Source organism: Echeneis naucrates, chromosome 19 (assembly GCF_900963305.1).
Source record: "Echeneis naucrates chromosome 19, fEcheNa1.1, whole genome shotgun sequence".
Lineage (NCBI taxonomy): Eukaryota > Metazoa > Chordata > Actinopteri > Carangiformes > Echeneidae > Echeneis > Echeneis naucrates.
In genome coordinates, this window is record NC_042529.1 from 3,453,953 (window position 1) to 3,481,794 (window position 27,842).

The 27,842-nt window shown below is 42.9% G+C and overlaps 1 protein-coding gene across 2 annotated transcripts in view; it reads left to right on the forward strand.

Moving 5' to 3' along the window:
* sdk2b (sidekick cell adhesion molecule 2b) overlaps positions 1-27,842 on the forward strand; it is a 227,546-nt gene that overhangs the window by 164,772 nt on the left and 34,932 nt on the right. For both annotated transcript variants that reach the window (XM_029527583.1, XM_029527584.1), the window contains exons 3-13: positions 4,070-4,176; positions 6,502-6,649; positions 16,324-16,457; positions 18,853-18,964; positions 19,341-19,531; positions 20,811-20,894; positions 21,076-21,270; positions 23,151-23,267; positions 23,573-23,740; positions 24,031-24,133; positions 27,046-27,222. In XM_029527583.1, coding sequence (XP_029383443.1) covers positions 4,070-4,176; positions 6,502-6,649; positions 16,324-16,457; positions 18,853-18,964; positions 19,341-19,531; positions 20,811-20,894; positions 21,076-21,270; positions 23,151-23,267; positions 23,573-23,740; positions 24,031-24,133; positions 27,046-27,222 — 1,536 coding nt within the window. The remainder of the gene's footprint in view (positions 1-4,069; positions 4,177-6,501; positions 6,650-16,323; positions 16,458-18,852; positions 18,965-19,340; positions 19,532-20,810; positions 20,895-21,075; positions 21,271-23,150; positions 23,268-23,572; positions 23,741-24,030; positions 24,134-27,045; positions 27,223-27,842) is intronic.

Genomic DNA, 27,842 nt, shown 5'->3' on the forward strand with positions numbered 1-27,842 from the left:
GTCTAAAGTCACCCTGAAGATTCTGGCTTTCGGGGGACTTCTCCGTTGGCCTCGGCGAGGTTAAACTTGGAGCACCGACACCACCTGTCAGCTACTTCTCTCTTAATATCACAGTCCTCGCCGCCCAAACTCAGATTTTTTACTTTCATGCTGCCTCCTTGCCTTAAACCCCACTCCATTATTTATTCACCTCACATCCCTTCCATCGCTGCATAACACATATACGTAATTGTTTTAATTTAGTTGATGGAACATATGAAAGGAGTCACACATCATTAATAGAGCCTTCTGATTAGTTGATTAAGCCTTAACAGACTTTGGGCTGAAACTCATTTAGTCCTTCAGGTCCAACCGACGCAGCCGCTAATGAGGTTTGATATGGCGTCCTTTTTCTTTTTCTTTTTTAAGATATTAGCAGGCTTCCAAACACGCCCGACCATTTGTTATTGCGGCATTGTTTCCATTTGTTAGCAGCTGTTTCCAAATCACAGAGGCAACTTTAATATTCTTTTCATGTTATTAAAAGAGCACAGGTACGCATTATTAATAATCTGGCTTGCTGAATTATAATCAGGACGTATCACCATTTTGTTAATTTTAAATTCCACCTCAAGATTATGTTCATGTTAGCCATGTTCAGTTTGACATGTTATTTTGTTTTGTTTTGTTTTTTTGTTTTTTTTGGGAGGGGGTTTATTATGAGCCAATCAGAGTAACATATCTGGCCTGCCAATGTTTATTTCTGCCAAAATGGAAGCTGTTGTTGCCGGCAGCAATTATCTTTTCACAATTATTATCAGAAATGTGCCGGTTCAAGGGTTGTTATTTCCGTGAATCAACCGCCAGCAACCTATGAAGATTTTTCTTTCACTTCCTGAGTTGTTACCATCTTGGTGGCGATTTTTCTCTCTCTTTCCACAGATGTAGCTGAACAGCTATTTTGCAGCTGAGATTACATTCGCATACGACTCTCTGATCGGTCACTTGTTTCAGGAGGGAGATTAGTGTGTACACGGTATCTATCTGAATCCGTGTTAGCTCAAGCAGCTCCCATGTCCCATTTTTGTGCCTGGACCTAACCAAATGACCGTTTCGCAACCTTAAACAGGAGGTTATTCTTCCTACGACAGCAAAAAGTGGGAACTTGTGTTTACTCAGAGGTCTCCAACCAGAATACTTGCAAGGTATGAATTTATGTGGGTGGCAAAGCAAAGCAAAGCAAAGAAAAGCAAAGCAACGGGCAGCTCAACATGAGTAAGTGGTTGTATATGTTGAAATGGCGCCAGATGTGGAGCCTCCTGACACACACATCACTCATAAAGACGAGTGGCAAATAAAAAAACTACTGTGTGAGGAAGGAAAACAAATGCAAATGCTTCCATACAGAGCGTGAAGGGTAACTGAACGGTTTAATGAGTCATTATATCACCAAATGAGACAAACATTCTATGGGAGAATGGTGATCTATTCAGTTCAGTCATGCAAAAGCTCAATCGCAGCACATTTGCGTTGTTCTCATGGCTCCTGGTTGAATGGTAACCCCCCCCCCCCTTTTAGTTTATTACCCATTGGTATATGTATATTTGATCAGTGTAACTTTTAAGCAACATTACTCTGAACAACCCTAAAGGCATGTGGATGCCTGGTGCGACTTTAAAGCAGGAATTTTGTCAGCCTGATCAAACTCATAAGCACTTCAAAAGATTAGAAAAGATATTCTGGTTCTCTGCGGACAAGTTCATTAAAATATTTAGATTTCATATTAGGTTTCAATCCGTAAAAAATGTGTTTGGTTAGCTAATCCTACAGTCTCATGGAACATATCGTTTCATTATGCTTCTGCTCTTTTTAGTCCTTTAGTAAAAGGTACTCTGTGAAAACTTGTACCTGAATTCTCTTTAGATCTGTTTATTTGTTCTGTGGATCTAAAAAAAAAAATTTGTTTACAATGTCAAAAGTTTATGTAATTTTGGGTCTCTCTACAGATTATTCCGTGGCCTGAGGTGCGTAATACAAATTGCAGTTTTCCCCAGATACGTGAAAATATGTCGCACATTAAAAACAACTGTCTCGAAGGGCGTAGCATATACCTACCTGAGCTAAGGCAGAGCAGAGCACAGAGGTAGGCGAGAGGTTTATCCATTATCGTTCTGTAGTTAAAACAATGTAGCAGACATATTGCAAATGGGCCCAGGTATCCAAACCAACTCATAAAGAGTGTAACACTGAGTAAGAGACTTTGCACTGGCGATAAAATGTATTGATGCGGCGGATCGAGACTCCATAACACGGAGAAGGCTGCAGAAATGAGTTTCTTCCTCAGGGAATCATCCTGATGGCCCAGTGGTCAGGCCATGTACCACACAAAACCCCGACTTGCGTCATTTTCCTGCATATCCTGTCTCTCAGAATTTGAGTGTGATCTTTGCTAAACTTTCCAGCAAACAGCCTGTTGAAAGTACTTCATCTCCAATTGCTCCATTTTACTCCCCTTTCATCCAATTTCACGACAACAACCAAACAATTCTTCAGACTAAAAGTTCAATTACAATAAAAACTTTTCAAACAAATTGGTTGTGGTTACTATAGAAGCCAGTTCATCTCCTCACTGGGGGTGGCACTCGACACATTGGGCTTGATCCGGCGCTGAGTGCTCCAAAGCACACGTCACGTAGAAATGTGACAAACACGCCCTGGGTGCCACCGGTGGAAACAGTTTCGCCTCCCACCAGACGCATTTATTTTGACAAGGACCTCTTGTGCCGGATTGACTCGAATTAAACTTGCAGCCACAGCTCAGTGTTGGCTAACTCACATCCTAAATTGTGATGCCATCTACTAACATGCCATTAGAGACTGCCTGTTCAACCACTTTAAAGGTTGGCTGCTGCATGCATCTCCCACTGTAGGCCCATTTATTCTTTATAAGAAGACAGCCTGGCTGTCTGATCTCTGCTACTCAGATTATTTTCTACAGAAAAAGGCACACACGCTCTAGGAGGCATTGATCCCAAATGAGTCTCTATAGGAGTCACCTCTTTGACATGAACCTGCTGGCTGTTCATTCACAATGATGTATTCCATCATTGGAATCCACAAACTGCGATGCTTGTGCACAAAAGAGAATAAGCAGAACTGAAAAAAAAAAAAAAAAGTGAAAGAATGTCACTTTGAAAACTCCCTTGCAGTCATTGTTCTCGTTTCATTCATCAGTATCAGCAGCTTTCACTCTCTCCTTGAGAGCTGTGTGTCTTTGTAGTCTCAGCGCAACCCTGGTGCGTAATTAAATTGTGCGCGTTTGCGTCGAAAAGGTGTGTTGTTACCTGTTTAAATTACGTTGCATGACATCAGTAGTAATTTCACAGCGTGACAGTGACAACAGGATTTTAATTTATTTATTTTTATTTTATCTATTATTTATTTATTTTTATTTTATATTTTTTATTTTATTTTATTTATTTATTTATTATTTATTTATTTTTATTTTATTTTATTTATTATTTTTTTTTAAGCAAAAATAAGCAGCGGCACTTTTGCCTGGCTCACCTGATGCCATCAGCTGTGTCACCAGATGTAGCTCAACTGGCAGCAAAGTGGCAGGTCAGCTGTATAAAGTGTAGGTTGTGCTGCCTCCACATGGCGGGGGGGTGGTACTGCCTTTGACCCCGGGGGGATTGTACGGATATGTGTATGTTTACATAGAGGGCATTTTCAAAGCATGTGTTGCTTGTCTACCTAAATCTGTGTGTGTGTGTGTCTTGAGGGAGCGCCTGGCTGTGGTAGCTGGGTTAGCCTCTTGAGCATCATTATCAATGGAATAAACAACAGCTAAGCTCCGATGTCCTTTGTGCCCTTGTTCTTCTATTAGATGGTCTTAAGGTTGGGTGTGTGTTTGTGTGCGTGTGAGCTCAGATGCTGAAGTCTGTTTGCGCTTCTTCAGCACGCTCATGCTTTGGTAATTTGCACGAGTGCCCTTTTGAATTCTTAATTGAAGTCTTAATTAGTTCAGCAGCCTGCTGCGATCTCAGAGGGTCCTCATCTGTATCTGGTGTTTGTGTGTTTATTGCAGGTACCTCATCCCTTCGCTGGACCGCTCCCACGCTGGTTTCTACCGCTGCATCGTCAGGAATCGAGTGGGAGCCCTTCTGCAGAGGCGCACTGAAGTGCAGGTGGCCTGTAAGTATCCACCTGGGATGTAGGTGAAGCCCAGATAAACGGACCAAATGGATGAATAAGTGGACGGATGATAAATAGAGAAAAAGTTTGTGTGTACTTGTTAGTTTGTGTGAGAGAGAGAGACCGCCTGCAGAGCACACAGTGTGTCCACACTATTTGGTTGCCTTTGTATCAAGGACTGACAAGGGAGGGGGGACAGATGCTGGCAGGGTGAAAGATCTACCTGCATCTCATTCGGGGTGTTATCAACCCAGACAGCTGTTCCGCTCAGCGTCCTCATTAGATCTATATTGTTACCGTGGTTGTTTTTAACTTTCAATATGACCGTCGCTTATTTCATTCCCTCTCTTTTGTCAACAACATCTGTCGATTCTTGGCGAATATGGGGCTCAGATGCGCCATATTTCTGAAAAATTTTCAGCCGCCTTTTGTTTGTTTGTTTTCTTTTTTCTCCAGGCCCCACTCAGCTCCCTTGACTTGTTAACGACGCACCGCGGAGGTGTCTGGGGTGTTGTCATGTCAAATTCACGCCACCCCCCCCCCCACACACACACACACACCCATTATCCCGCCAGCCTAGGGTGCGCCAGGTTCGTTGGCTTCTTTTTGTTGCAACGACATTTAAATGGATGTGACGTGCCGCTTTACCTGACTGAAGGATGCAGCTTAGCAGGAAGAGATGGGAGGGAGACAGAGGGGATCGAACGGTCCCACCGGTCCACTTCTTCACTGTTGAGCCGTCCTTCTACATGGTCGTTGCACCGTTCCATTGCAGTCTCTTTTTCTAGCAGCTTCCTTGTCCCCCTCTCTCTTGACGTTCTCTGTCATCTGGCCACCACTGCTTTCTATTTATTTCTTGGCTTCCACCCCGCTGTTATCCTCTTTTTCTTTATTCCCACTGCTTCCCATTTCCATAATTCTCTTATTCCCCCTCATCAGTTGCTCATGAAGGAGTTTTGGATACTGTGGCACAGGAAAAAAGGAGAATTAAGGACACCTGCAGAAGAAATGAATGTGCAACAAGACAGGAAAGGGGGGTGGCAGGAAGATAGAGAGGGAGAAAGATGGGGAGATCTCGTTTGGAAGCTATTCTATTGAGGCAGCACAATTAGGATTGCAGAGACACACCTCGGAGAAAGGGAAACATGCCGAGGCATTAGAGATTAGGGAAGGGGAGGAGGACATCACATCGCCGAAACTGCAGATCAAAGTCAGGGGATTTGCACACTTCCCAGATTTTCATTTAAGCTAAGCACCACTGCTGCACCGCAAAGCCAGATTACCTTTTTTATTCTCTTTGAAAGAGAGAGCGATAGAAAAAAGATTGCCATCGATGCACAAGCGCTTCAACATCCCTAGTTCAAAGCCCCATACCTTGATCCCTACATGTTTCAAAAATATTATTATTTCTAAACTGCGTTAGAACATAATTGAGTGTTTGATGTAATGTTCAAATGATTTCGGCAGGTTTCTTTTCTTGTTTCCGCTGAATTGAGGAGGCAAATATGCAATCCTCGTCTCGCCTCTCAAGGACCTTAAAAAAACTATGTTAAGGTGTTCAGCTGTCGCTCCTTCAGAAACCAGACCCTACTTTCCTCTTTCCGACAACACTGCAGCCAAAAAATGAATAAAAAAAATTGACAAATAGACTTGCTTGTTACCTCTGTCCTATAAAAGGTTTACAGTCGGGGTCGCCTGGTGCCAAAAGCAACAACTGAAGTCAGGGCCAATAAATAGGAAGTCCTTACCTGTCCATAGATCTCACTTACAAACACATATAGCACGGAGGAGGAATATTAACGTAGTGTTTTTGCCAGCTTTTAAGACGTATGAGGCAGGAGAGAAATAAAACTACTGTAACAAATGAAATATATTTGGTGATGATAGAATAGCGGCGGCCCTGGTCATCCACCATATTGAGTAATGCGTGCATTTAGAGAGTGATCAAGATTGATTGCGCTCGACATGTTCACACAGGAGGATACAGAATATGAATATGAGTCAATTTGGCGTCCCCTCTGTGTCCCTCTGTGAGTCATTACATCTCGATGCCTTCTAGCCTTTCTTGATGTACTGTGGAAACCATGGCAACAACACTGCTCTGTCCATCACAGAAGCTTCGAAGTAACATCGCAGAACAGAAAAGCAGATGGCAAAAGCTCAGCGGGCACCAGAAGTCAGATTCATGAAAGAAGAGGAAAAAAACCTTTTCCTTTGACTTTGCAAACCCTCTGCTTTTCCTCTCTCTTTGTCTCGCTCGCTCTCTGTTTTCCCATTCACAGGAATGTGTCATTGATTTTTTACTTTTTTTTTTTCTTTCTATAGTTATGGGCAGTTTCGAGGAAGGGGAGAGAGCTCAGTCAGTGTCCCAGGGAGAGGGCGCCGTCATCCCAGCGCCGCGGATTCGCAGCTTCCCCCAGCCGCAAGTCACCTGGTTCAGAGATGGACGCAAGATTCCACCCAGCAGTCGCATGTAAGTATTTGTTCTGTTGAGTTATTTTTTTTTTTTTTTTGTGCTGATTCTGATTACCTTTAGTGTGTTTTTTTGTTTTTTGTTTTTTTTTTTTTTTTTTTGGAGGTCTTTGAGCACCTTAGTTTGACAGTTACTACCTGTCGTTTGTCGTTTTGTGCTGAAGGAGAGTTTGTTCTTCTGCAGAACTAGGGGATGAGACCGAAGCCGTTCTGGCGTTGCGTGAAATGAAATCAACTCTTTTTTCTTTCCATGTTTTTATTTAAAAAAAAAAAAAAAGCAAAGACTTTTATCTCAGCTTATTCACTGTTTATCTCTGTCTTTCCTCTTTGTTTTCCTGCGTTGCGTCTCTCTTCATTTTGGTCTCAAAATTGGGGAGCCTGCGTTTCCTGAGGTCAGCTATCAGTGTGTGCCAGCCAGCAGTGGTGGTTGTTCATACAGCACCATCGGTGCCTGATAGGGCTGGCGAGACCTGCAGCTGCTGACAGCCTCAAATGGGTTTGTTGTATTGCTTTGCTTTAAACTGGAAGGGTGTAAATGGAAAGGCAGATTGGGAAAGAGGTGTTCTCTCTCGTTTGCTCTTTGGCCCTGATTAAAAAAAAAAAAACAAAAAGAAAAACCAAGCAGCACTGAAGTTGCAGGTGTTGTGGGCTCAATAGTGGAAATACAAACATAAATCATATTAATAATGGCGTTGTTTTAACATTATCTATCAACCCTGTCTGATTTTTTTTTTTTTTTTTTGAAAACCTGCGACCTAAATTGACCTGATCTCTGATTATATATTTGGAGATTCAGTGATGTCGCCGTGAGGTGCATCTACCCAGCTTTATGGTCTGTTCTACCCTAAATGGAAATGTAATTTTAAATAAATGAGCATCTAGTTGTATTCACGAAGACTTGAAACTAGAGGAAGAGGCCATTCGCTTGTGAGGAAACCATTTAATGAGCTAATGGATCAAATGTGCTAGGCCATTTTCCCATAGATTTCAATACAATCTAACACTTCTTTGCACCTGATGGCATTAGAGATCTTCCACATTTTTTTTTTTTTTTTTTACAGTGTGCGGTCAAATCATGAGCTAAATGATAATATAATATCATTTTCCACAATGAAAAGCTTGTTAGCGGCTATAATCAACATCGGTCAAAGAGATAGTACGTCTCCGTCCCTTTCGCTGATTGGCTTTTTCTTCTACTGCTCATGAGAACAGTTTGGGGTTTTTTTTTTTTTTCTTTCACACATCTCTTCTTGGCTTTGTGTGGGCAACACTTTGTATGTGCATACCTGCGTGCGACTGTGTTAAAAAGGCACTTATCGCCTATCTCATCACATCTGCATTTCTTCATGGTGGGAGGTGACCTTGCCTTCGGCCAGAGTGAATCTTTCTTATCAGCTCCTTATCATCAGTAATCATTCTCTGACCCAGAATGGCAATGAGAGGGGCGTCCGAGAAGCCGAAGGCCCTGGATGGCCTTGAGTAGGTTGGTCACTCCGATTTTTGTCTCGCTCAGTGATTATATTTTGTTGACAGTCTCGGTGAGAAGGATCTATCAAAGAATTCTTGCACTCTTTCAGCTCGTTAAAACGTTCACATCTCCCTCATCCAGCCTCTTCTCTTTGCTCACTTCTAATTTATTTCTTCTGTTTCTCTTTCCTTCACCCCTGGCTCTCTCTCACCCTCCTTTTGTCTTCATTATAGGCCACCCACTGTGTGTGCTTTGCCTCTCTTCATCGAAGCTTCCTACCTTCGAGCTCTGAGAATGCTAATTCCACGCTCCGACAAGGTCACTGTGTGCAAATCAGCGCCGTTGATAACGGGCGGCCTTTTTTATTGAAAATCATTTAATTGAATTTGATTCCTGCCACTAGCGTTGACTCTGTTGAGGCATCAAAGTCTCGCCAATTGGGGAGATAGAGGAAGAGTGAGTTTGGCGCTCAACCGCAAATGTTACCTTGGCGAAGGCTCTCTAGTGCGCTCCAGAGTCGGGCACAGCTGTGTGGTCTCCCTAAACACTGCTGCATTGGATTGAATGCATAATAGTTACATTCATTGTAAAACATGCTGGGGCTCCATGTACTACAGCCACAGTGACCATTTTCTTTATAATTCATTATGTCTTTTTTATTTAATTTATTTATTTATATTTTTTTTTGTACGTTCCTCCTCTGCTCACTTTCTTTTTCCTCTCACAGTCCCCTGCTTCTGCCATTCCTCCTCAGGTGTCATAACTTTAATTTGCCGACTCTCCGGGGATTCGTCTTGCTGCTTCTCTCTGTGCTGATTAATCACACCTCGGAAATACTGTAGAGGAGGTGGGGAGAAGAAACAGCAAGAACCAAAATAACTGTGGTAATCACCTTCAACCGCTCTAACAGCTAATTAAATTCACGCTTCCTTGGCATGATGTTGTACTTAAAATACACCTATTGTCATGTTGTGTTTATATTCGTTTCGTGATCAATTTTGACCTGTAATGTGTAGGAAAATGAGGGGCGTCGCTCGGGTTGCTTCTTTCAATCGTGTCTTTATATATATATAGAGAGAGAGAGTTAGAGCTTGTGAATCACACCAGGATGCCATTGGTTGCTTGCATAGAGCAACTCTGCACACACTTTACATTCACATCCCAGTTAATCCCATCACAAGAAGACACTTCAAAATACACAGTGGGTGTCATCTTACCGTTACCAAAACACCGGTTTCAGGATTTGATAGAATTTATTCAAATCCAAATCAAATATCAAATCCATTTATCAAATGCAAATCCTTTGAACACCTAGGCGGTTTGTTTAAGGGAGAAGAAAAGGGAGTTTCTTAGTTTTCGGTCCGTTTAGTCCATTCACGCAGCGCTGGTTTTTTAGCTTCATCCCGGTTTTCTTCAAAATCGGGAATTCCTGTGTTTCTCCCCGTTCAATTTTCGGATCATCTACAAACAGGTGTGTTTTGATTTCTCACTTCTGTACCTCAGTAATTGAGGATGAAAATAGTTGTTTTTTTGTTTTGTTTTTTTTTGGGGGGGTCCCTGCTTTGCTGAACTTGGCTGTATCGAGTTCAGCTGGTCATTATTTAAGGAAAGAAAAATCAGACCCTAACCCTTCATTTCATTGTGTTTATAATAATTTCATGTTTGCCAGACCAACTACCATCATTAGAGGTGATGGGACACAGCTGGCATCGAATTAGAAATCAGATTATTATGCTTGAATGTAATAATTATTCTCATTTAACCATGTTTTTGTTCAGGCTGAAATATGAATTGCCATTAAATGTTAAAGGGTTAAACCTACTGGCTTTTTCTGAGAGTACCACCATGAAGTTACTATGTCACCACACTAAACATGGAGATGATTGATTGTTCGGGAACTGCTGAATATGAGCATGCTTGCGTTGTGACTATGATCATATTTACTCCTTCACATTTCATTCAAAGCCTGCCTTCCGAGTTGTAATTCATTTTAGTACAATAAATAACCACATGGTTTTTCAACAATTTTATGTTAGGAAGTAACATAAAATGTTATTTGTAAAACGTTAATAACGGCTGAGTGTTTTGCACAACGCTTCAAGCCACTAAAAAAAAAAAAAAAAGAGAAGAAATGATTGGTTTCAATTCATTTCACTGATGCTGACATTCAGAAGTCCCATATTTTATCAACTTGAAAAAGGATCTTTTCATTTTTTAATTTGAACTTTGAACTTTGTGAATAGTGAGCTTTGTAACTTCAAACATGGAATAGTGTGAATACACCACCTAGGCCATGGATGTGTGAAGGAAACCCAGGGAAACTTGGTGAATACAGGATTTCTGCTTCCCTGCTGCCAGTTTCCCCCTGGCAAGGCAGCGTCTCGCTGTGGGACTGTGACTGCTCTCTCTTTGCCATGTCGCCTCTGCAGCTGTTGTTCTTGGCGAAGACTCTCATTCTCCGTTACACAGAGCGACCATAAACTTAGGACTCGCTTATTGTCATCTTTCTCTCTGATGGCCCTCACTGTGCTCTCCTTGGTCTCTTGCGGGGATTCAAGAAATTGTGTCCTTGTTTGAATCAAAGCTATAATGTGGAGCTAAGCTTTGGTCTTGCTGCCATTGAATGGATCTGTTCCACCTGGGTCCTCGTCTCTTTGTTGTGTCGTGATATATGTCTTAGAATACGAGGGGGAAAAAAAGTGGTTATTTACTGCAAACTGTCATTATGAGAGCGCTGTAGGTTGGCTGTTTTCCATTTGGTTGTCCTGATTTGTTGGAGACTTAATGTGTTGTACTATCTCTCAGTAAACACATTTAATGGGAATTGTTGGGCTACTCATTCACTCTTTCCCCTCTGACAACAACTCACTACCCACCAGCTGATTTTCTCTCCAAGAAACTTTCCATTGACACTTTGCTATGGATTTATCTGCATTACATTGGAAACAACCTTGTCGAGGTGTCTGTTAAGACAGAACACAGAGGAGCCTGACCCGGAGGAGTCAGTGGGAGGACAACCCTGACGCACACCTATTGTAATTCCCCTGTGTAATCTGCTGTAGCTACTGATCAATTAATGGCCCCTGTCCACGATGCGGGGGGCCTGTCAGTCTGCTATAGATTCTCCATTAGTTACGAGGGCCAGGGAATAGCCAAGCCCTTCCTCTGCATTTCCCTGCATCCAGCTGCCCAGAATTAGTCATGAAAGCAACAATCTGCAGGTCAAAGGGAAGGAATGTATCTGTAATGACACCCAATGAAGTCTTCACTGAGTAATTGCCTCTGTAGCTGTGTAATGTCTTTATTTACCTGATGATCTGGTCTATCACGCCATTTAGTTTGTCTGATCAATGGCCAAAAACGGCACTCAATCTGCAATCTTACACATTTTTTAGATGAATTAACAAATTATTACCTGCAGCAGCTCCAAATTATGTCAAGTCATAGATGTCAACATAATATTTTTGTCTTTTTTTCCCGGGAAACTGGTGTAAATCTATAAAACTGGATTCACCCCTTTAACCTGATCAGCACTAAACTTTAATGACTTTAATGACTTCTTCTGTGAACACGAATCCTCACCGATGGAGGTAATTGAGTAATCTATTCATTTACTTGGAAAAGTAGTTGCTCAGCACTTCATAATTGTTGGCAATTACTGCTGATTCATTGGTAAAAAGTTCCAGGGAGTGAAATCCCAATAAGTTTTGAGCACAGACCGAAATGTGCTTGTGAATGTATCAGTTACTCAAGATTTGTTTAGATTTGTTTGCTTACTCAGATTTTTACAATTTAGACTATAATTCATCTGGGGAATAGTGTATTTTGTGGTATTTAAACCAGCTTGCTGCTCTTGTATTGGTATTGTATCATAAATTTTCTCCAAGTCCTGTGTAGATTAGGGAAACAGCCAATGAGTCACTTGTTTATTTTCTTGATTAATTCTTTTGGTATTTTATCAGAAAATAGCAAAAGTTAGTTTTCCTGAGCACAGGGTGATGATTTGTCTTGCCAGCAGAATGGAGCAAAATATTGAATTTACCGTGATGTAAAACAGGAAAACTCACAACGGAGACTTCTCAAAATGATTCTTCATTACGAATCATGAATAATTGGTTTTCGGCTCCAGTGCAGACAGGTGTGTCAGCTGGTGGAATTATTTAGGGCTTCTTTGATCTGAAATGGACTTGGGCTCATTTAGATATCCCTGTTTGACCTTGCAACCAGGACATCTTTCATTTATTCACCGAGGCTGGTTTTCTGAACACTCAACCAGCCGAGGTGCAACTGGGAAGTAGAAAGTGAATAGTGAGCCACAAATCTCTAGTTCATGCCCCCAGTGAGAAAACAAGTGGCTGTTTTCATGCGCAACACTCCCTCACCTCGCCTCCTCCATCTCTCCATCCCCAGGAGCTGTGGCTTTTTCATCACGGGTCTGTTGAGCAGCAGGGCATGCAGCCTGCTGCTGCTCGCACTCGCTCGTTTTTCTCCCTCCCTCTCGCTCTCCTCCGCCATCATCTGTCTACCGGCTGCGTTTTGACTCGTACCTTAGCCGGCCATGTGAGCCGCTTGATCCCGTCGACCCCTCTCTCTCTCTGTCTCTCTCTCCTGAGGGAGGCCATCAGTCGACCAGGGCCATTCTGCTGCATGTAATGGAGGTCTGAGGCTGTGGAGCGAGGTTAGGCCCCTCACGGCCCAGTAGAGAGGGACAGCGACAACAGATGCCAAAATCCTCCAGAGCGTCTGTGCAGCTCTGTCAACCTGTGTCAGTACTGGATTAACACGATAAGATATGCATGCAGCCTGACAAATAACTAGAAATAGACACGGAGATGTGCTCTTAAGCCTGTGTTTCAGAATAAAGAGTGCAGCAACGATGTGCTCTTAATTAAAGAGCGCAAGCTTGGATCATTGTTTATCTAATTTCACTGTAATGCAATTTATTTGTAATAATGAAAATTAGAGAAGGGAAGCATTTACTTGCAAATGAAACATTTAAACTTCCATCTTTCTGTTCCAATCAAACCTCAATAAATCCTCATCACCATTATTGATTAAAGTGCTACATAATCATTATAAGACTGGCAGCCATCGAGAAGCCACCCTCGATGCAAAACATAAATTAATTGATCCAGAAGGGAGTAATTGCACATGGGAGTAATGCTGCTTCTTGCTTGAAGCAAAACTGAGGTTGCACACAAAGTGGCACAGTTGGCCCAGATCAGCCGTCTTGAACTGCCAGGCTTTCTATTGGGCCCGCTGCTCCTTCTGGAGAACGATAATGGAAACGGAAATTGGAATGGAATAAAGAGAGAGAGCGTTCAAAGATGCAGGAATAAGCATAGAGACCAGACAGAGAAAGAGGCATGTTCGCACATATCTGATTTGTCCGAATTTCTCAGCTCTGTGGCTTGATAAATCCCTGCGCTGTGCTGCGTACGTGGTAAGCAACCGTTCCAAACCGGCCTCAGACAGATGTTCACAACGCCACTGAGAGGCTGGGGAATAAGGTTGAATAAGGATGACCAAAATGTCTCCAGACAGAGAATGAGAAAGATAAGAATGTGCAACAAACTATACCAAGAAATTACTTCAGGCAGCTATTAAAAAAACGGAACAATTTCATTACCTCTTTAAAACCAAATTTTTGTCTTCCTTTCCCTGCTCCCTTGGTGCACATGTAAAGCCATTCTAGGTAATTGGCTTAGTTTTAATTTCTTCTTGCATTATGTGGTCTTTGATCCCCGAGGCCTGGCGAGGCTGGCGAGCCCGGTTTTATCTGCTGAACACGCTGCGTAACAAAGTTTTGCATGACCCCCTCACTTCAGCCTGTAATCAGGCTGAAGAGAGCAGAGGCCCAGCAGGGGACGCACATTAAAATCAACTAGTAGGGTGAAAAAATTTACCTCTTGTTTGCAGCACCATTGATGAAATCAGGACGTGCGCATATAATGGCGAAATTAGTCAAAACGCCATTTTGCTGCTTTCTCGGACAGACGAGGCAGTGGGGGAAAAAAAACAAAAGTTGACATGAGATCATGAGTGATCATCAGTGATCATGAAATTGTTTTATATAATACTTAAAATTTTTCACATCATCTCACACTGGCCATCGTAAAGTTCTGCCACCTGTAATATAGCAGCACCAGCCTGTATATTCATCCTCAAGACTTTATTAAGCGAAAGGCAAAGAAGTTAAGCCCTGGATTGTGTTCCCGTCTTTACAAAGGTCCTGGGCAGTCACCTGGGATTCATTCAGCGCTTTGGACACTTCCGTTATGCCCACATCCCTGAAGGGATCCATAATTCATAGCCGTGCGTCCCGGATGTCACCGCTCCAGCGAGCTAGCATTAAATATTTACCGCAGATCATAAGCTGCAGCCATTGAGGCCTGCCAGCTCCTTTAGGAAGACTGTTTTCAGTCTCAGCATGCACCGGGAATCACAAATTAGCCCAGTGACTAGGACCGCTCTCACATATTTGAAAATCAATCACTCCGGAGAAGGATCTCATAAGTCATCATACTGTAAATGGTAACAGCACAGGTAGCTGTATGCGGCAAACACAGCACATCGCTCTCCCTGTTGTGTGATATTTGTTTCATGCATGCCTGTCTGGATTTACAATTAGTGCTGATAAGGTTTTGGGTTTTTAGGGTTTATTTTCCCTTTCACTATATATCTATGTACGTACAGATGTATATATGAATATACACGTATATACATATCCCTATTTCATTTTTCTTTTTCTCACTTTCTCAGCAGCAGCTGCCTTGATAATGCACAGCAGGTACTTTAATCCCCGCTGTTTAGATGAAGGTCATGATGGAGCAAGGAGTAGATGGAGAGGTAGAGTGCCTGACACTGGAAGTAGAGAGAAAGAACAAACAGGTTGTCAGCCGTGAAACAGGAACACGGACTTAAATGTGCATGACAGAGGTCATAATTGTTCGCTCCTGCTGCGATTGCAGTACATCTGCCGTTACATGCAAGGGATCAAAGATGGGGTTTCTTTTTTTCTTTTTTTTCTCCCCCCCTTGTTATTGATGACTAAAATTCCTGTTATTCTAGATTTAGCGCTGCCAATCGCTCTTGGATACTTAAGAGAAAATGTCAAAGGAAAAATCAAACAGAAATGTCAAACGGCGGGGTAGGAAGGAGACAGAGCCATTTAAATGACCGTCAGCACCAACCTTCCTGATGGCTCTGTGACTGAGATATTGCGTTGGTGGATCGTGAACATCAGAAAAGTATACTTTATTTTCATCTGTACACCACGTGTGCGTGTATTATGACCGGTGACCAAACTTGGCCACGTTTGGCATCAGGTGGAAGGTCGATGTGAGTCGGTTAGATGGAACGGGAGATGGGCGGATAAGGTGAGAGGAAAATATATATGCTGAGGATAGGGCACCCGGTTGGAACGTGCTATCTGCATCCAGGCTGTTGAACAGGCACAGGAAATAAGAAAATATTGATTGCAAACATGCGGTGCTGCAACATGGAGGATGAGGCGGGAGGATTTCTCCCTCAGCGGTTGTTAGATAGACGATGGAAAGTCCAAGGGAGGACTTGATAGAGACAAAAACACTCTGTGTATCAGCCCTCATAGGACACCTGAAAAATGAATCACTGTTCATTTATCCAAGCACAGTTTCAGCAGCCCATGTGCAAGATGCTATTGTTGCGTGCCAGAAGCGGTTAGCTGCCAAAAGGCAGTCCACGGGAAGCAGAGGGGTACAAATAGCCAATTAAAAGATCTGGATTATAAGGCAGGGCCGTCATATTTTCTGAGGAGACCATAAGGGCACGTATGAACAGGGGAGTTTGTCAATATTTTTGCCTTGCTCAGTCAGCACCGATGCATTGTTTACACATTGTTAATCGATACATCTAATGCTGCTTGAATAGTGTAATTAAAATGTTTAATGCCCTTTTCAGCCGTTGAATCAAGTGTGACACTCACCAGACTTTAGCGCTAATTAGCCGGCTACATCGGAAGGTGGAAAATAATTCCTGTTTCCCCAGAAGCGTTCCCTGAACCCGTGATCTCGAACATGAGCATTAAAGTGTCTCGTTCGGTCTCGCTGGATTCCGCTCACCTTATCCTGACTTCTCCTCCTAATTATCACCTACGTACACAAAATATCTGATTCCGCTTATTTTCTTTTCTTACTTAATCTGTCGTGTCGTTGTCCCCTCTGTAGTGCCATCACTCTGGACAACACGCTGGTCATCCTGTCTACGGTGGCGCCAGACGCCGGGCGCTATTACGTCCAAGCGGTAAACGACAAGAATGGAGAGAACAAGACCAGCCAGCCCATCACGCTGTCAGTGGAGAGTGAGTAACCAACCAAACCGTAAAACTATAAAACAAATATATAGAATATACCACTTTATATTTATATTACCTTATTAAGTAATGAAACAGATTTTGTTCATCTCAATACAATCAATCTCGACCAGCCTTTGTGCTGAAATGTGTAATAATGATGAAATAATCAGTCAAGAAAAGTAGAAATACCACAACTACAAAAAATATAAGTGAAATAAAAGTATATCAGGTATTTACTTTATTTATTACAAAGAATATGTTTACTTTTGGCATATTTTGAAGTCAAAATTTCGATGCACCTTCTTGTTTTTAAAACAGTAATTTTACACCATTTTGTCGCTGTTTGCTGAATACTTCATCTTCGACCATCCAAGAAATTCAGCCTCCGTGAGCTGACCTGATTTAACCACTCAGAATGGTCTGTAGTCATATTCACACAGAGTTGCAGACATTCACATTGATGGAGGAAAAGCTGCAGGGGGCCGGGTGAGGAGAGCTGGGGGGGCACAAACGCACTGTACTGCTGCCAAGTAGTTCTTAATATTCAGCAGCATTCTTAACAACAACAACAACAACAACAACAGCAAAAACTGCAAGATACACAAATCAAACCAATTCAGATAGCTTCAGCTCAGCGGAGTGAAATATAAGAGTAAACCTGACAGACAGCATCTTATGATACGGTAGACTGCAGTTCAGTGTGGAAGTGAATAAGGAGGACGAGGGTAAGATATTACAGTTGACAACACAAGGGAGCAGAAATAGCCTGTGGCACATATGGAGAAGAGTGGCAGAGTTGATTATAGTGCAAGAGCAGACACACACACACACACACAGGTTCAGGTTTGATAGAGAGCCTAGTGGGAGGTCTCAAGTCAGCGGGTCTGGAGGAATCATGCCATGCATTTACATGAGCACTCCACACATGCACACAAACACACAAACATCGACGTTCAGGTTGGCTGCACGACGAGCCAATACAATGCCGATGGCTGCGTGCGTTTGTGTGACTGTGGCCTTTTTTTAATAGCACATGCACGTGTGTCTGTCAGTATCGTCCTCAGCAGCTGTTCATCCAGCGACGCGCCGAACGCCGGCGCCTCCCAGGAGGCCTCAGGAGCCGACACCATTTGCAAGAGGAAAGGGGGGGTGGTGGGGGGGGGTAGGAGAACAGTTGGGAGACTCGCATTAAGATAGTCAGGACAAAGTTTAACAACTTGATTGGAGCTTGAACAAGAATACATTTATTGTATTTATAAGGAACAGTTAGGTTTTGTTTTTTTTTCCATTATGAACACTATGTTTCGAGGAGTGAGATGTGAAGACTGGATGTGAATGGGGGGAGCCTGCCTTTGTGTAAATGCCAATGGGAACAGGCTGCTTCTTGAAGTCTTGCCTTACCGTCTCCTTCCTTTTCATCCAGCCTTTATGTTATGCTGGGCTAACAATCGCACTCCAGCTCCACACACACAGAGACAACATTAATATTGATATCTTTGCTGCATGACATATTTTTCAAAATTCTGAAGTCTCTCTTTAACCAAACTAGAGATCATTAAAGTACTTGGGCTGGTATGTCCGTTAGGAATAAGCAGCAGTGTGTATTCTTGTGGATAGCTGTCAAACCGTGGCCTTGTTTAATACATGTGTGTGTGCATGAGTGTGGTTGTGTGTAAGCGTGCGCGCGTGTGTGTGGCTGCAAAAGTGGCAGCTGTGCACGGTATCTAATGACCCAATATTGCTTAGATTGAGCCATGACAGCCCCTGTAGCTACATCTGACATGTTCAGCCACAAGCACAGTCCCAGGGCATGATGGGATTGACGGATCAGTGTGAGTTTATCACAGACATGACACAGCTCCAGGAGCGCACGCACACACACACACACACACACACCCTGGGCTCTCACTGCCATTGGCTCTCTGTCTCTGATGCTCACAACACCAACCCAGAAGCAAATGCAAGTAGACATAAACTAGTTTCTTGAGTTTTATACACATATGAAAACTTGTGTGTGTGTGTGTATGAGCGCACACACACACACACCCCCCTTCAGCTGTGTTTTGGTCAGACTTCTATTCCCGTTTGTGTTCCTCCAGTAGACATTTTATTATACACAGTCATTGCACTGTCTCGTCCTATTCAGCCTGTCTCTTTGTCAGAACTCAGATACTGTGTGAACTGGTCAGTTTCAATATTTCACGTGGATGAGCACACACACAGTGCACCGGCTGGAAATGAAATGTATAGGACACCACCGACCTGACGGACTCGCCACATTTATTCTTTTTGTTTAATATATCTAGTTGTAGATGTCGATCAAGATTGTTGCTCTTTGCTTAGCTTCTGTGTGTGTGTGTGTGTGTGTGTGTGTCTGTATGTGCTCCGTTTCTCTGTACAGATGTGGGAGGTCCTGCTGACCCCATCGCCCCCACCATCATCATCCCTCCCAGGAACACCAGCGTGGTCACTGGCACCTCGGAGGTCACGATGGAGTGTGTGGCCAACGCAAGGTAAACGTGGAGGTCGTAGAGCGGTTTGTCACCTCACTTCGGTCAGGGAGGTTAATCCGGAGCAGGAGATTTCATCATTACGACTCCCTTTCGATTTGAATTTGAATTACACTGGCTGCAATTTTTTGTATGTTTTCTTTTCTTTTGCACAAAAATGAATTCATCCAATATACCCTCTATAGTCCTCGCTGAAATATGTTCCTTAATTCATGAAATAGGCAGAATGATTATAAACACTCAACATACATTTTACGCCGTGAGAGAAACCAAATTTGGATCAATGTTGATGAACCCGAATCCTTCTACCATTGCCCATGCACCCAAAAAAAAATCCACACATCCTCACGGGGAGATTCCCCTCTTTCATCCTCCGTAGACCTCTAATCAAGCTGAGCATCACTTGGCGTAAGAACGGCGTGCTGGTGACCAGCGGGCTGAGCGACTTCAACCGCAGGCTGACCATCCTCAGTCCCGTGGTGAGCGACTCCGGCTTCTACGAGTGCGAGGCCATTCTCCGCAGCAGCAGCGTCCCCTCAGTCAGCGCCGGGGCTTATCTGCATGTACAAGGTAAGAATTAGGAATAAAAAAATTTTTTTCTTTCACTTTGTATTATCCCCGCTCTGCTTTATAGTATCGTGAGATAAAACAGTATCTTCTCACTTTGGAGTCGCCTCCTTTTCAGGGAGTACAAAACAGTTAAGTCACCCTTGGCCGCCAATAAAATGGATTTAATCAGACTCAATGCATTGCAAGCAGTAAGTTGTTTACAGCGGCCCCTGAGGACAAAAAAACCAGAAGATGAGTGAAAACACAAACACTAAAAAAGACTGTGTTTGAAATCCAAATGAGACTTGTATTTTCTGAAAATGGGTTCATTACCCCTCCATATTTTGTTTTGATATCTTCAGCCCTTACCTCAATGTTTGTGATTTCCCTATTTGTAGAAAATGTGATCTATTTTTTTTATTTATTTTTTTTACTCCTCATGAACTGAATGTTTGTGTGTGATTGTTTGGTCCTCAAGGTTCATAGCGTGATATTTCTTTTGGACCTTCTTATTATAATGCTGTAGGCAGAGAGAAAATATCGTAATTAGGTGCGATGCATCATTTCTGTATGCGCTTTCATATCAGCACAACAACCTAAATGAAAGGAAACTGTGTTTCTACTTTTACCCTTGTACAGTACATCAAGAGCGCGCGTGTGGGCGTTAACTTCACATTTAGACTTGCAAGTTCAGACAAAAAGAGCTGGCTTGAAATGAAAATAAATATTATTAGTCTCCCCATATGAATCTGGCAGAGGTATAGCTGCAGAATGGTAAAGTGGTGAGGAGAAAGTATAATTGATTTAAAAGGGAGGAAGCTAATGGCTGGCCTCAAGAAACGCTTTAATAGCATTGCTTGAGTCACTTTCATTCCATCCCACTGAAACACTTTGATGTTTTCAAGGTTGTGATGTGATTGAACGCACCAAGGTGTGGTGAACTTTTCCCTTGAAATAGCTCAGTCTTTCCCTCGCACCAGGAACAAATTTAAACCATTACAGAATTTAATTTCTAATTTCCTTAGTAAGACTGCTGAGGTAATGTTGTTATTTTTTTCCTCCAGAGAGTTTCGTTCCTGAAATCAATACGTTTCAAAGCATAAAGAACATATTTACAGTTCAGTAGGGTTGTAATTCAGTGTGGTTCCTTGTGGGCACTGTCAGTAATTGTTCTAACATCACACGTTATCACTCTTTAATGTGCTTTGTTTGTCGTTTAATTACGACTGCATGTTTGCAATGTTGCTTCCTATTTTGTCAATTTGTCCCCCCTCCTGTCTTTTTCCTGTCTGTCCCTCAGAGCCACCGCAGTTCATAAAGGAACCAGAGAAGCACATCACAGCCGAGATGGAGAAGGTGGTAGACATTCCCTGTCAGGCGAGGGGTGAGCGCTGTATGGATATGTGCACATTTTAGCACAAGGGTGTCAGAGTGCATTAAGTAATCCCTGTCAGAATACCCAGAGGTGTTAAACAAACAGCGAAGCAATCGTGAATTCAAGTGATTTTATACTGGAAGATGATGTTCGAGGATGGCTTGGCCTCACCCGTCCCACCCCTGTGCAGGAGTGCCGCAGCCAGACATCGTGTGGTACAAGGATGCTTTGCCCATTGACCCAGTGAAGATGCCCAGGTACAGGGTGCTGGTGGGGGGAAGCCTGCAGGTCAACGGCCTCCTGCCTGACGACACCGGGATGTTCCAGTGCTTTGCCAGAAATTTGGCAGGAGAAGTTCAGACCAACACATATCTGGCCGTTACAAGTGAGTACTTGAAGGGGCTTGTACATTAAATCATTTCCCACCGATAACTGCTGCTATTAAAATAGACCGCTTCAATAAAATCTAACATCAACATATTTTATTATAAATGTTTTTCCTCGTGCAGCTCACTTGAGCACCTTGTCAAGATTTGAAAAAGGTGTAAGTACTTTATAAAAGTGGGGGAAAAAAGTGAAGTTAAAATGCAGAGCAGCTTCCTCTGTACTTAATTAATGGAGGATAACATGTTATATTTCATCAGTATTAATAATAATCTGAATGGCTTTTTCCTCCAAAAGAGATTAAGAAATATGCATTATTAGCCGTGCCAGTAGGATGGCAGTGTTACTGGCTCCATTGGTCCTGCGTGTTGCTCCAGCAACTATTACCTTGCCATAAAATTCTCCCACAGGATGAATTCTAGTAAGTCTGGGATTTTTTCATCCAGCATCATCATGAGTTAGAGGATTTGAATTTATCCACCAAATTTCCTCAAAGCTCTGCAGGCTGAACGTCGGCTGTGTTTGGGGCTAATTAGCAAACATTAGCATGCAAAAAGGAAAACGAAAACTGAGGACTACTGCAAAGTACTTTCATGGTAAAGTTGTTGTGGGCATTCTGTTTTTTCTGCCTCTGAAAACCCACTAATGTATTGTTTATCTGCAAAATGTTGTCATGTTGTCACTGCTGATTTAAAACACAGATTAAAAACTGGTTCAGGATGCCATTGCCACAAAGTTTTTCCCGAAGGAAACGCACACCGGCTTTTCCTCATTGCATCCTGGCACCATCACGCAGGGAAGAAAAATTCCAACCTTGTTGGCTTTGTGCGTGATGTAAAACAACTAGGGGAAAAAAGAACAGGCGGCTTTCTTCTCCAAGGTCCAACTCCAACATTTTCACATACAATATTGTCAAGGTTTTGACTCCTGCCTCTTCTTTCTGCATCCAACATGTTGTCGAGGACAACCGACAGATATTTACATCATCATTCAATACGTATCTACCAGACTCAGGCGGTGGTGTACATTTTACAAGATGTTCACAGAAATATTTAAAATCTATTTGCGCTATATCAAGAGTTGTTTTAACAAATAGTCTTATGCTGGAATTTTAGTCACCACATAATCAGATTGAACTTTAATACCCCATTCTCTGCCATAACTCAAATAACCTAAGCAACTGTGATTTTATACATGTTTTGTTTTTGTTTTTTGTTTTTTTTGCCTGCATTAAAATGTGAAAATCGCTGGTAATTTGGCTTGTGCTGCGCGTGTTTGACAAGTTTCTGACATCTAATTTTCTGCACTTTGTCTCACTTCCTGCTACCTTCTCTCCACGCCGCAACACATTAACAGAATTCATGATGTTTTCTCTCTCTCTCTCGCCAACTCATTCCCTTTTCCATCTCCATCTCTCTTTCCTCCTTCCTCTCTGTCCTGAAATCAACACTCTTCTATGACAAACTCCCTACTCCTCCTTTTTCTCTGAGGAGTGATACAGTTTTCTGTCATCTTATAAAAGCTTTGATTCATTGCATATCGCAGAAAAGGATTTTAGTTATCTACGTAGTGCCTTCTTCTTCTCTCTGAGCCTCTCTCTTCTTCCTCTCCTTATTTCCACCATCACTGTGGGTGTGAAAAAAAAAAATAGACCAGCTGCAGACAGCTATGGCATTGAGGTGAAGGCTGTGTCAATCCGTAAAGAATTAGTGGGACAAAGCGTCGACTAAACACTGAGATGGTGCCGGAAAAAATACCGTTTGAAGTGAGGCTTTTTTGCCACGGACGGTTATTCTCTCGTCTCTATAACCCTCTTACCTTCTCCCATTACTGTCCTCAGCTTTTTCTTCATTCTGCGTGCGTTTGATTGTCTCCCCTCAGGCATCGCCCCGAATATCACAGCCGGACCCTCAGACAGCACGGTGATTGACGGCATGTCAGTCATCCTGCACTGCGAGACCTCTGGTGCTCCGAGACCGGCTATCACCTGGCAGAAAGGTGTGTGTTACACACATTGCACGCACACATTGAGGGATTATGATGTCTGTTATCTATTACACATGGGACCATAGTTTGCCATGGCTTAACAAATAAAGCCTGATTGGATTGCTTTACCAGGATTTACTCTTTTCCCGGGCTTTGCGTGTTTGCATCCCAATAGCAGATCAAGTCCTGTTTTTTGTTTTTTGTTTTTTTTTTTCATTTTATTTTTATTATTTAAATTTTTATTATTATTTTACTCTCCTCTCTTCCCTCATTGATTATCTGTTTTCCTTATATTTTCTACCTATTCACACCCTCAGGCGAGCGCGTGCTGGCCAGTGGTTCGGTTCAGCTGCCCAGGTTCACCCTTCTGGAGTCGGGCAGTCTGCTCATCTCCCCCTCACACATCTCAGATGCCGGGACCTACACTTGCATGGCGAGCAACTCCAGAGGCATCGACGAGGCGTCTGCCGACCTCGTGGTTTGGGGTGAGTGTCGTGGGATTAGACAGACATGGCCTTTTTTCTTTTTTTTTCTTTTTTTTTTTTCTTTGAAAAACATGCCTGATGTTATGAAGGTCAAGGTCAGTCATGAAGGAACAAAATACAAAACTGCAGCATGTCATTTCAACTGAGATGAGTTTTCCTAAAATTTGTCTCTCATCTTTCCTTTTTTATGCATTGCTCTTTCCAGGAAGGTTGTTTCATGGACTGTTTTTCCTTCCCACAATTTCCTCATCTCTTTCTCTTCCTCATCTGTTTTGCTTTTGTCTCTGCAGCTCGCACCCGGATTACCACCCCCCCACAGGACCAGAGCGTTATCAAAGGAACCAAAGCTGTCATGACCTGCGGAGTTACACACGATCCCAGCGTAACTGTCAGGTAAGGAAGCGTTCCCCTGCAAAGGAGTGATTTACAAAATAGTTTGATTCATACTTTGTGGACCCGTATCAGGTCCTACGCTGTAAAACCAACAGAGAAGTTGAAGCACAAAGAAACAAACAGAAGTGCACGCAGGGTGATTTTGAGCTATCATGACAACAAGACAGTTTTTTTTTTTTCTTCTCAACAAAAGAAAAGATCATAACAAACAGCATGCTAATCCGTTTCAGTGGTTTCTCATCTTTAATGAAGCCATTCACCAAAACAGCTGGGTCCTGCACGTTTAGCAAATGTTAGTCAAAACAAGTGCAAACAGTACATTTGTAGGGCACTATTGACTATTTAGTGCAGCACAACGGTGTACATGAGACTGACCCCCCCCACTGTGTCTACATGATGCGTTTTTAATCATTTTTGGATGACAATGAAGCTCAATGGCGCATCTACGGCTGAACAGACAAAATCTGTTAAATCCACTGTCTGTTATGACCTTTCCTTTGTTTTTTCTTCTGTTTGTTTTTGTTTTTTTCACACTAACAATAAAACTATAATTAGAAGCCTCATCTACTGAAGGCATCCACGATTGCCAACGTCTAAAAAGACTATCTGCAGGAGCCAGAGTCACAAAGATGTCGCATTCTCAAAAGATCAGAAAGGTCATAGAGACGTATATCAATGTGGGTAGACGCCTGGTCGTAGGATTCTGAATTTGGTGGCTACTCAGTGTCAAGAAGCTGCGAGTGATCAAGCAATGTCTTGGCAAAACTGCTCCATCCAGTAGCCCTACCTCTTATCCGTCATGGGAGGGATGGCTAAGGGATTGGCACCACTTTTACAAAAACCCAACAAACAAAATGGCGATTTTGGGCAGTGAGAAGAAGTTGAAGTTTTTAGGCAGGAACAAGCTCATCAAATTCAAACTCAGCATGGAAAGATTCCAGGTCTGAGCCCCAGAACCTTCTTGTTGTAAAGCTTCAACACTAACCTCGACGCTGCTGTGCCACCCTTGTATGTATCTGTAGCGCTCTTGTATACGTGAGCATGAATAACTAACAATGCACAGCGGTGGAGCATGCATTCGTTAATGAGGAGGCTGCAGCCTCAGCTAGTTCTCACTTTACCATTCTCTCCACCTTTGGTTGTTAATTAGTCACTTGTTATCCTGAGCACAGAGTTTTTATTATTTACCCGTTGCTATCTTATTATTTCCATGCTTGCTCCATGCTCGAGTCCCCCCCCGCAAGAATGTTAAATGTTGCCTGGATTGCAAATAAACATTGAAATAAAAATGCTGCTCAAACGCAGACAGCTGAATCTGCTGCTTACGACCGAGACTTTCCATTTATAGAAAACCAAACACTGGCACATGCTGCATGTGTTTGTTGACCGCAGGTGTGTGTTTGTGTGGTCGCTAAAGTGCAGTCCAAGCCAGAGCTACACACACACAACAGAGGTTTCACAGAATTCCAAGCTTGCATCCAACATCAGTTGCGATCAATAGACCATTCTGTCCCTTTCTGCTCAAAAGAGAAGGCGACATCTGAAGCCACGTTTGAGCTGTGCAGTTTTGATGAGTGTGAATCCATCGTTTGATATGCAGCCGTCAGCCGCTGTGATATGCATGCAGGGTCCGCTCTGACGGTGAGTGTGAAGAGACGGGAGGCGGGCGGGGATGAAATACCTCACTAATAACATATTCCTCTGACTGTGATGGAACAAGACAATGCAAACCTCGGTTTACTCCATGCAAGAGTTAACCCACCGTCTGAAGCTGACGTGTCAGTTTAATCAGTAGTTTGCATTCCAGCAGCGGGACAACTAAATGATGTATGTCAGATTTTGGAGTGGCAAAATGTGTTTTTGCGTTTATAAAGAACAATGATTGGAAGCTTAACTGCACAAAATCAAACCAGCTTTTCGGTCAGACTCATCCAGAGATGTTATTAATGTCTTCGTATCCTTGGGTATCTGGTGATTTATTCTCACTTTTAAGCGTGAATGAAAAAGAATATTTCCATGCAGCAGTGCCCGTAAATTAAAAAAAAAAACAGTAATGGTAACAATTAATTATCCTTCTTGACTGAAGGAGTCATTTAATGCTAATAAATGAGGCTGCGTTGTGTTCCCTAAAAATGCGCACAACAGCAATGTTCGACTGCGTTCACAGTGAGGATGAGTGGTATGCAAAGATCCTGCAGCAGCCTGCTTACTGAATGGTTTTATTAGCAGTTTGTATTCACCGACACTAATGTTGGTCTGGAGGCTTATCTTTTCTGCTTCAAAGGTTAAAGGTGCATTCACAGAAAGTTTCGCCTTGCTGCATTTGTTCAAATTCAGATGTTCGGCCAGAGAGGGCTCCTCCGTGCTTGCTCACTTTTCTTTGTGTTTTCTAGCTGTGTGCTTTGTCTGCGGTCGGCCCACTCCCAAAGCTTTTGGTGTGTTTCGTTGGAAAAAAAAAAAAAAAAAGTCTGTATTTGTCAGCCTGGTTTTTACTTTCAGATTTCTGCTCATTATAGCTGCTGCCCGTGATAGCATATTTCTCAACACCTCTACAATTGTGATTTGGAAAATGGAGACTTTGGCAGGAGTGATGCTGTTGGGGATTTCCAGGAGGCTATTTTTCTGTTTTCCCTTGGGTCTCAGACTTGCAGACGAGTGTTTTGTAATGATTTCTGTGAAATTGATGCATTTTGGAAAACTGTAGGAGGCTTACACCCCTTGCCTTCTGTGATAGTGATGTTGCCTGAGTCCAAATTTCCCAAATCTCCACATGGTGAGTAGTCTTGAATTGTAGTGGTGAAAAATGCCAAGGTTAACAAATATGATGATTTTTCTGTGCGTTTGAACTGACTGCTGGTGGAAAGGACAGTGACTACGTCAATGATGCTGACGATGCTGACACTGTGTTCCAGGCACGTCTGGGAGAAAGACGGCACAGCTATCAATGTCCAATCCATTCCTCGGATGCGGCTGGATGCAGATGGCACCCTCCACATCTCTCAGACTTGGTCGGGTGACATCGGCACATATACGTGCAGAGTCACTTCCGTCGGCGGCAATGACTCACGGAGCGCACACCTCCGCGTCAGGTAAACACAGCTCCTTCTCCTCCATTGCTCGCCTCCCTTTCCATTTCTTCTTCTCCGCTCCCCGGTGCACTCCTGTGCCAGTGACACGGGTTGGGAACGTGTTCGCACATGTGCACACATGCAAGTGCCAGTCATATGCTTCCCCATCGCCAGCCTTTCCTCGCCATCGCTGTCTGTTCTTATTGACACCTCTGACTCATTTCCACTTAAATGACGCCTGTTCTTCCTCACCTTCCCTGTACTCATTCTCACCCGAGACACTTCCAGCCCCAGGGGGCCCATGTGTGATGCACACTAACACACATTTTAGTCATCTCAAATCTGCTCTCTCTCCAAAACTTTGCCTGGTAAATTGAAGGTAAATTGAATATGAATGAGACATCTAACTTTCTGTTTGCCACGCTGACTGACTGATTGTTTTTGTCTCCCTTTGCCCCCCCCCTCCATCGTCTGGCCTCCTTTTGACTGAGCTACTGTCCATTTTCTGTCCTTTGCTATAAAGCTTTATCTATCAATCTACCTCTGCTTATCTGAATTTACGGCTGAATGAATTAATGATCTCTCGCTATGGCCTCATTTATTCATGTCTTTGTGTGTTGTCTCGCTATCTGTCTCCTCGT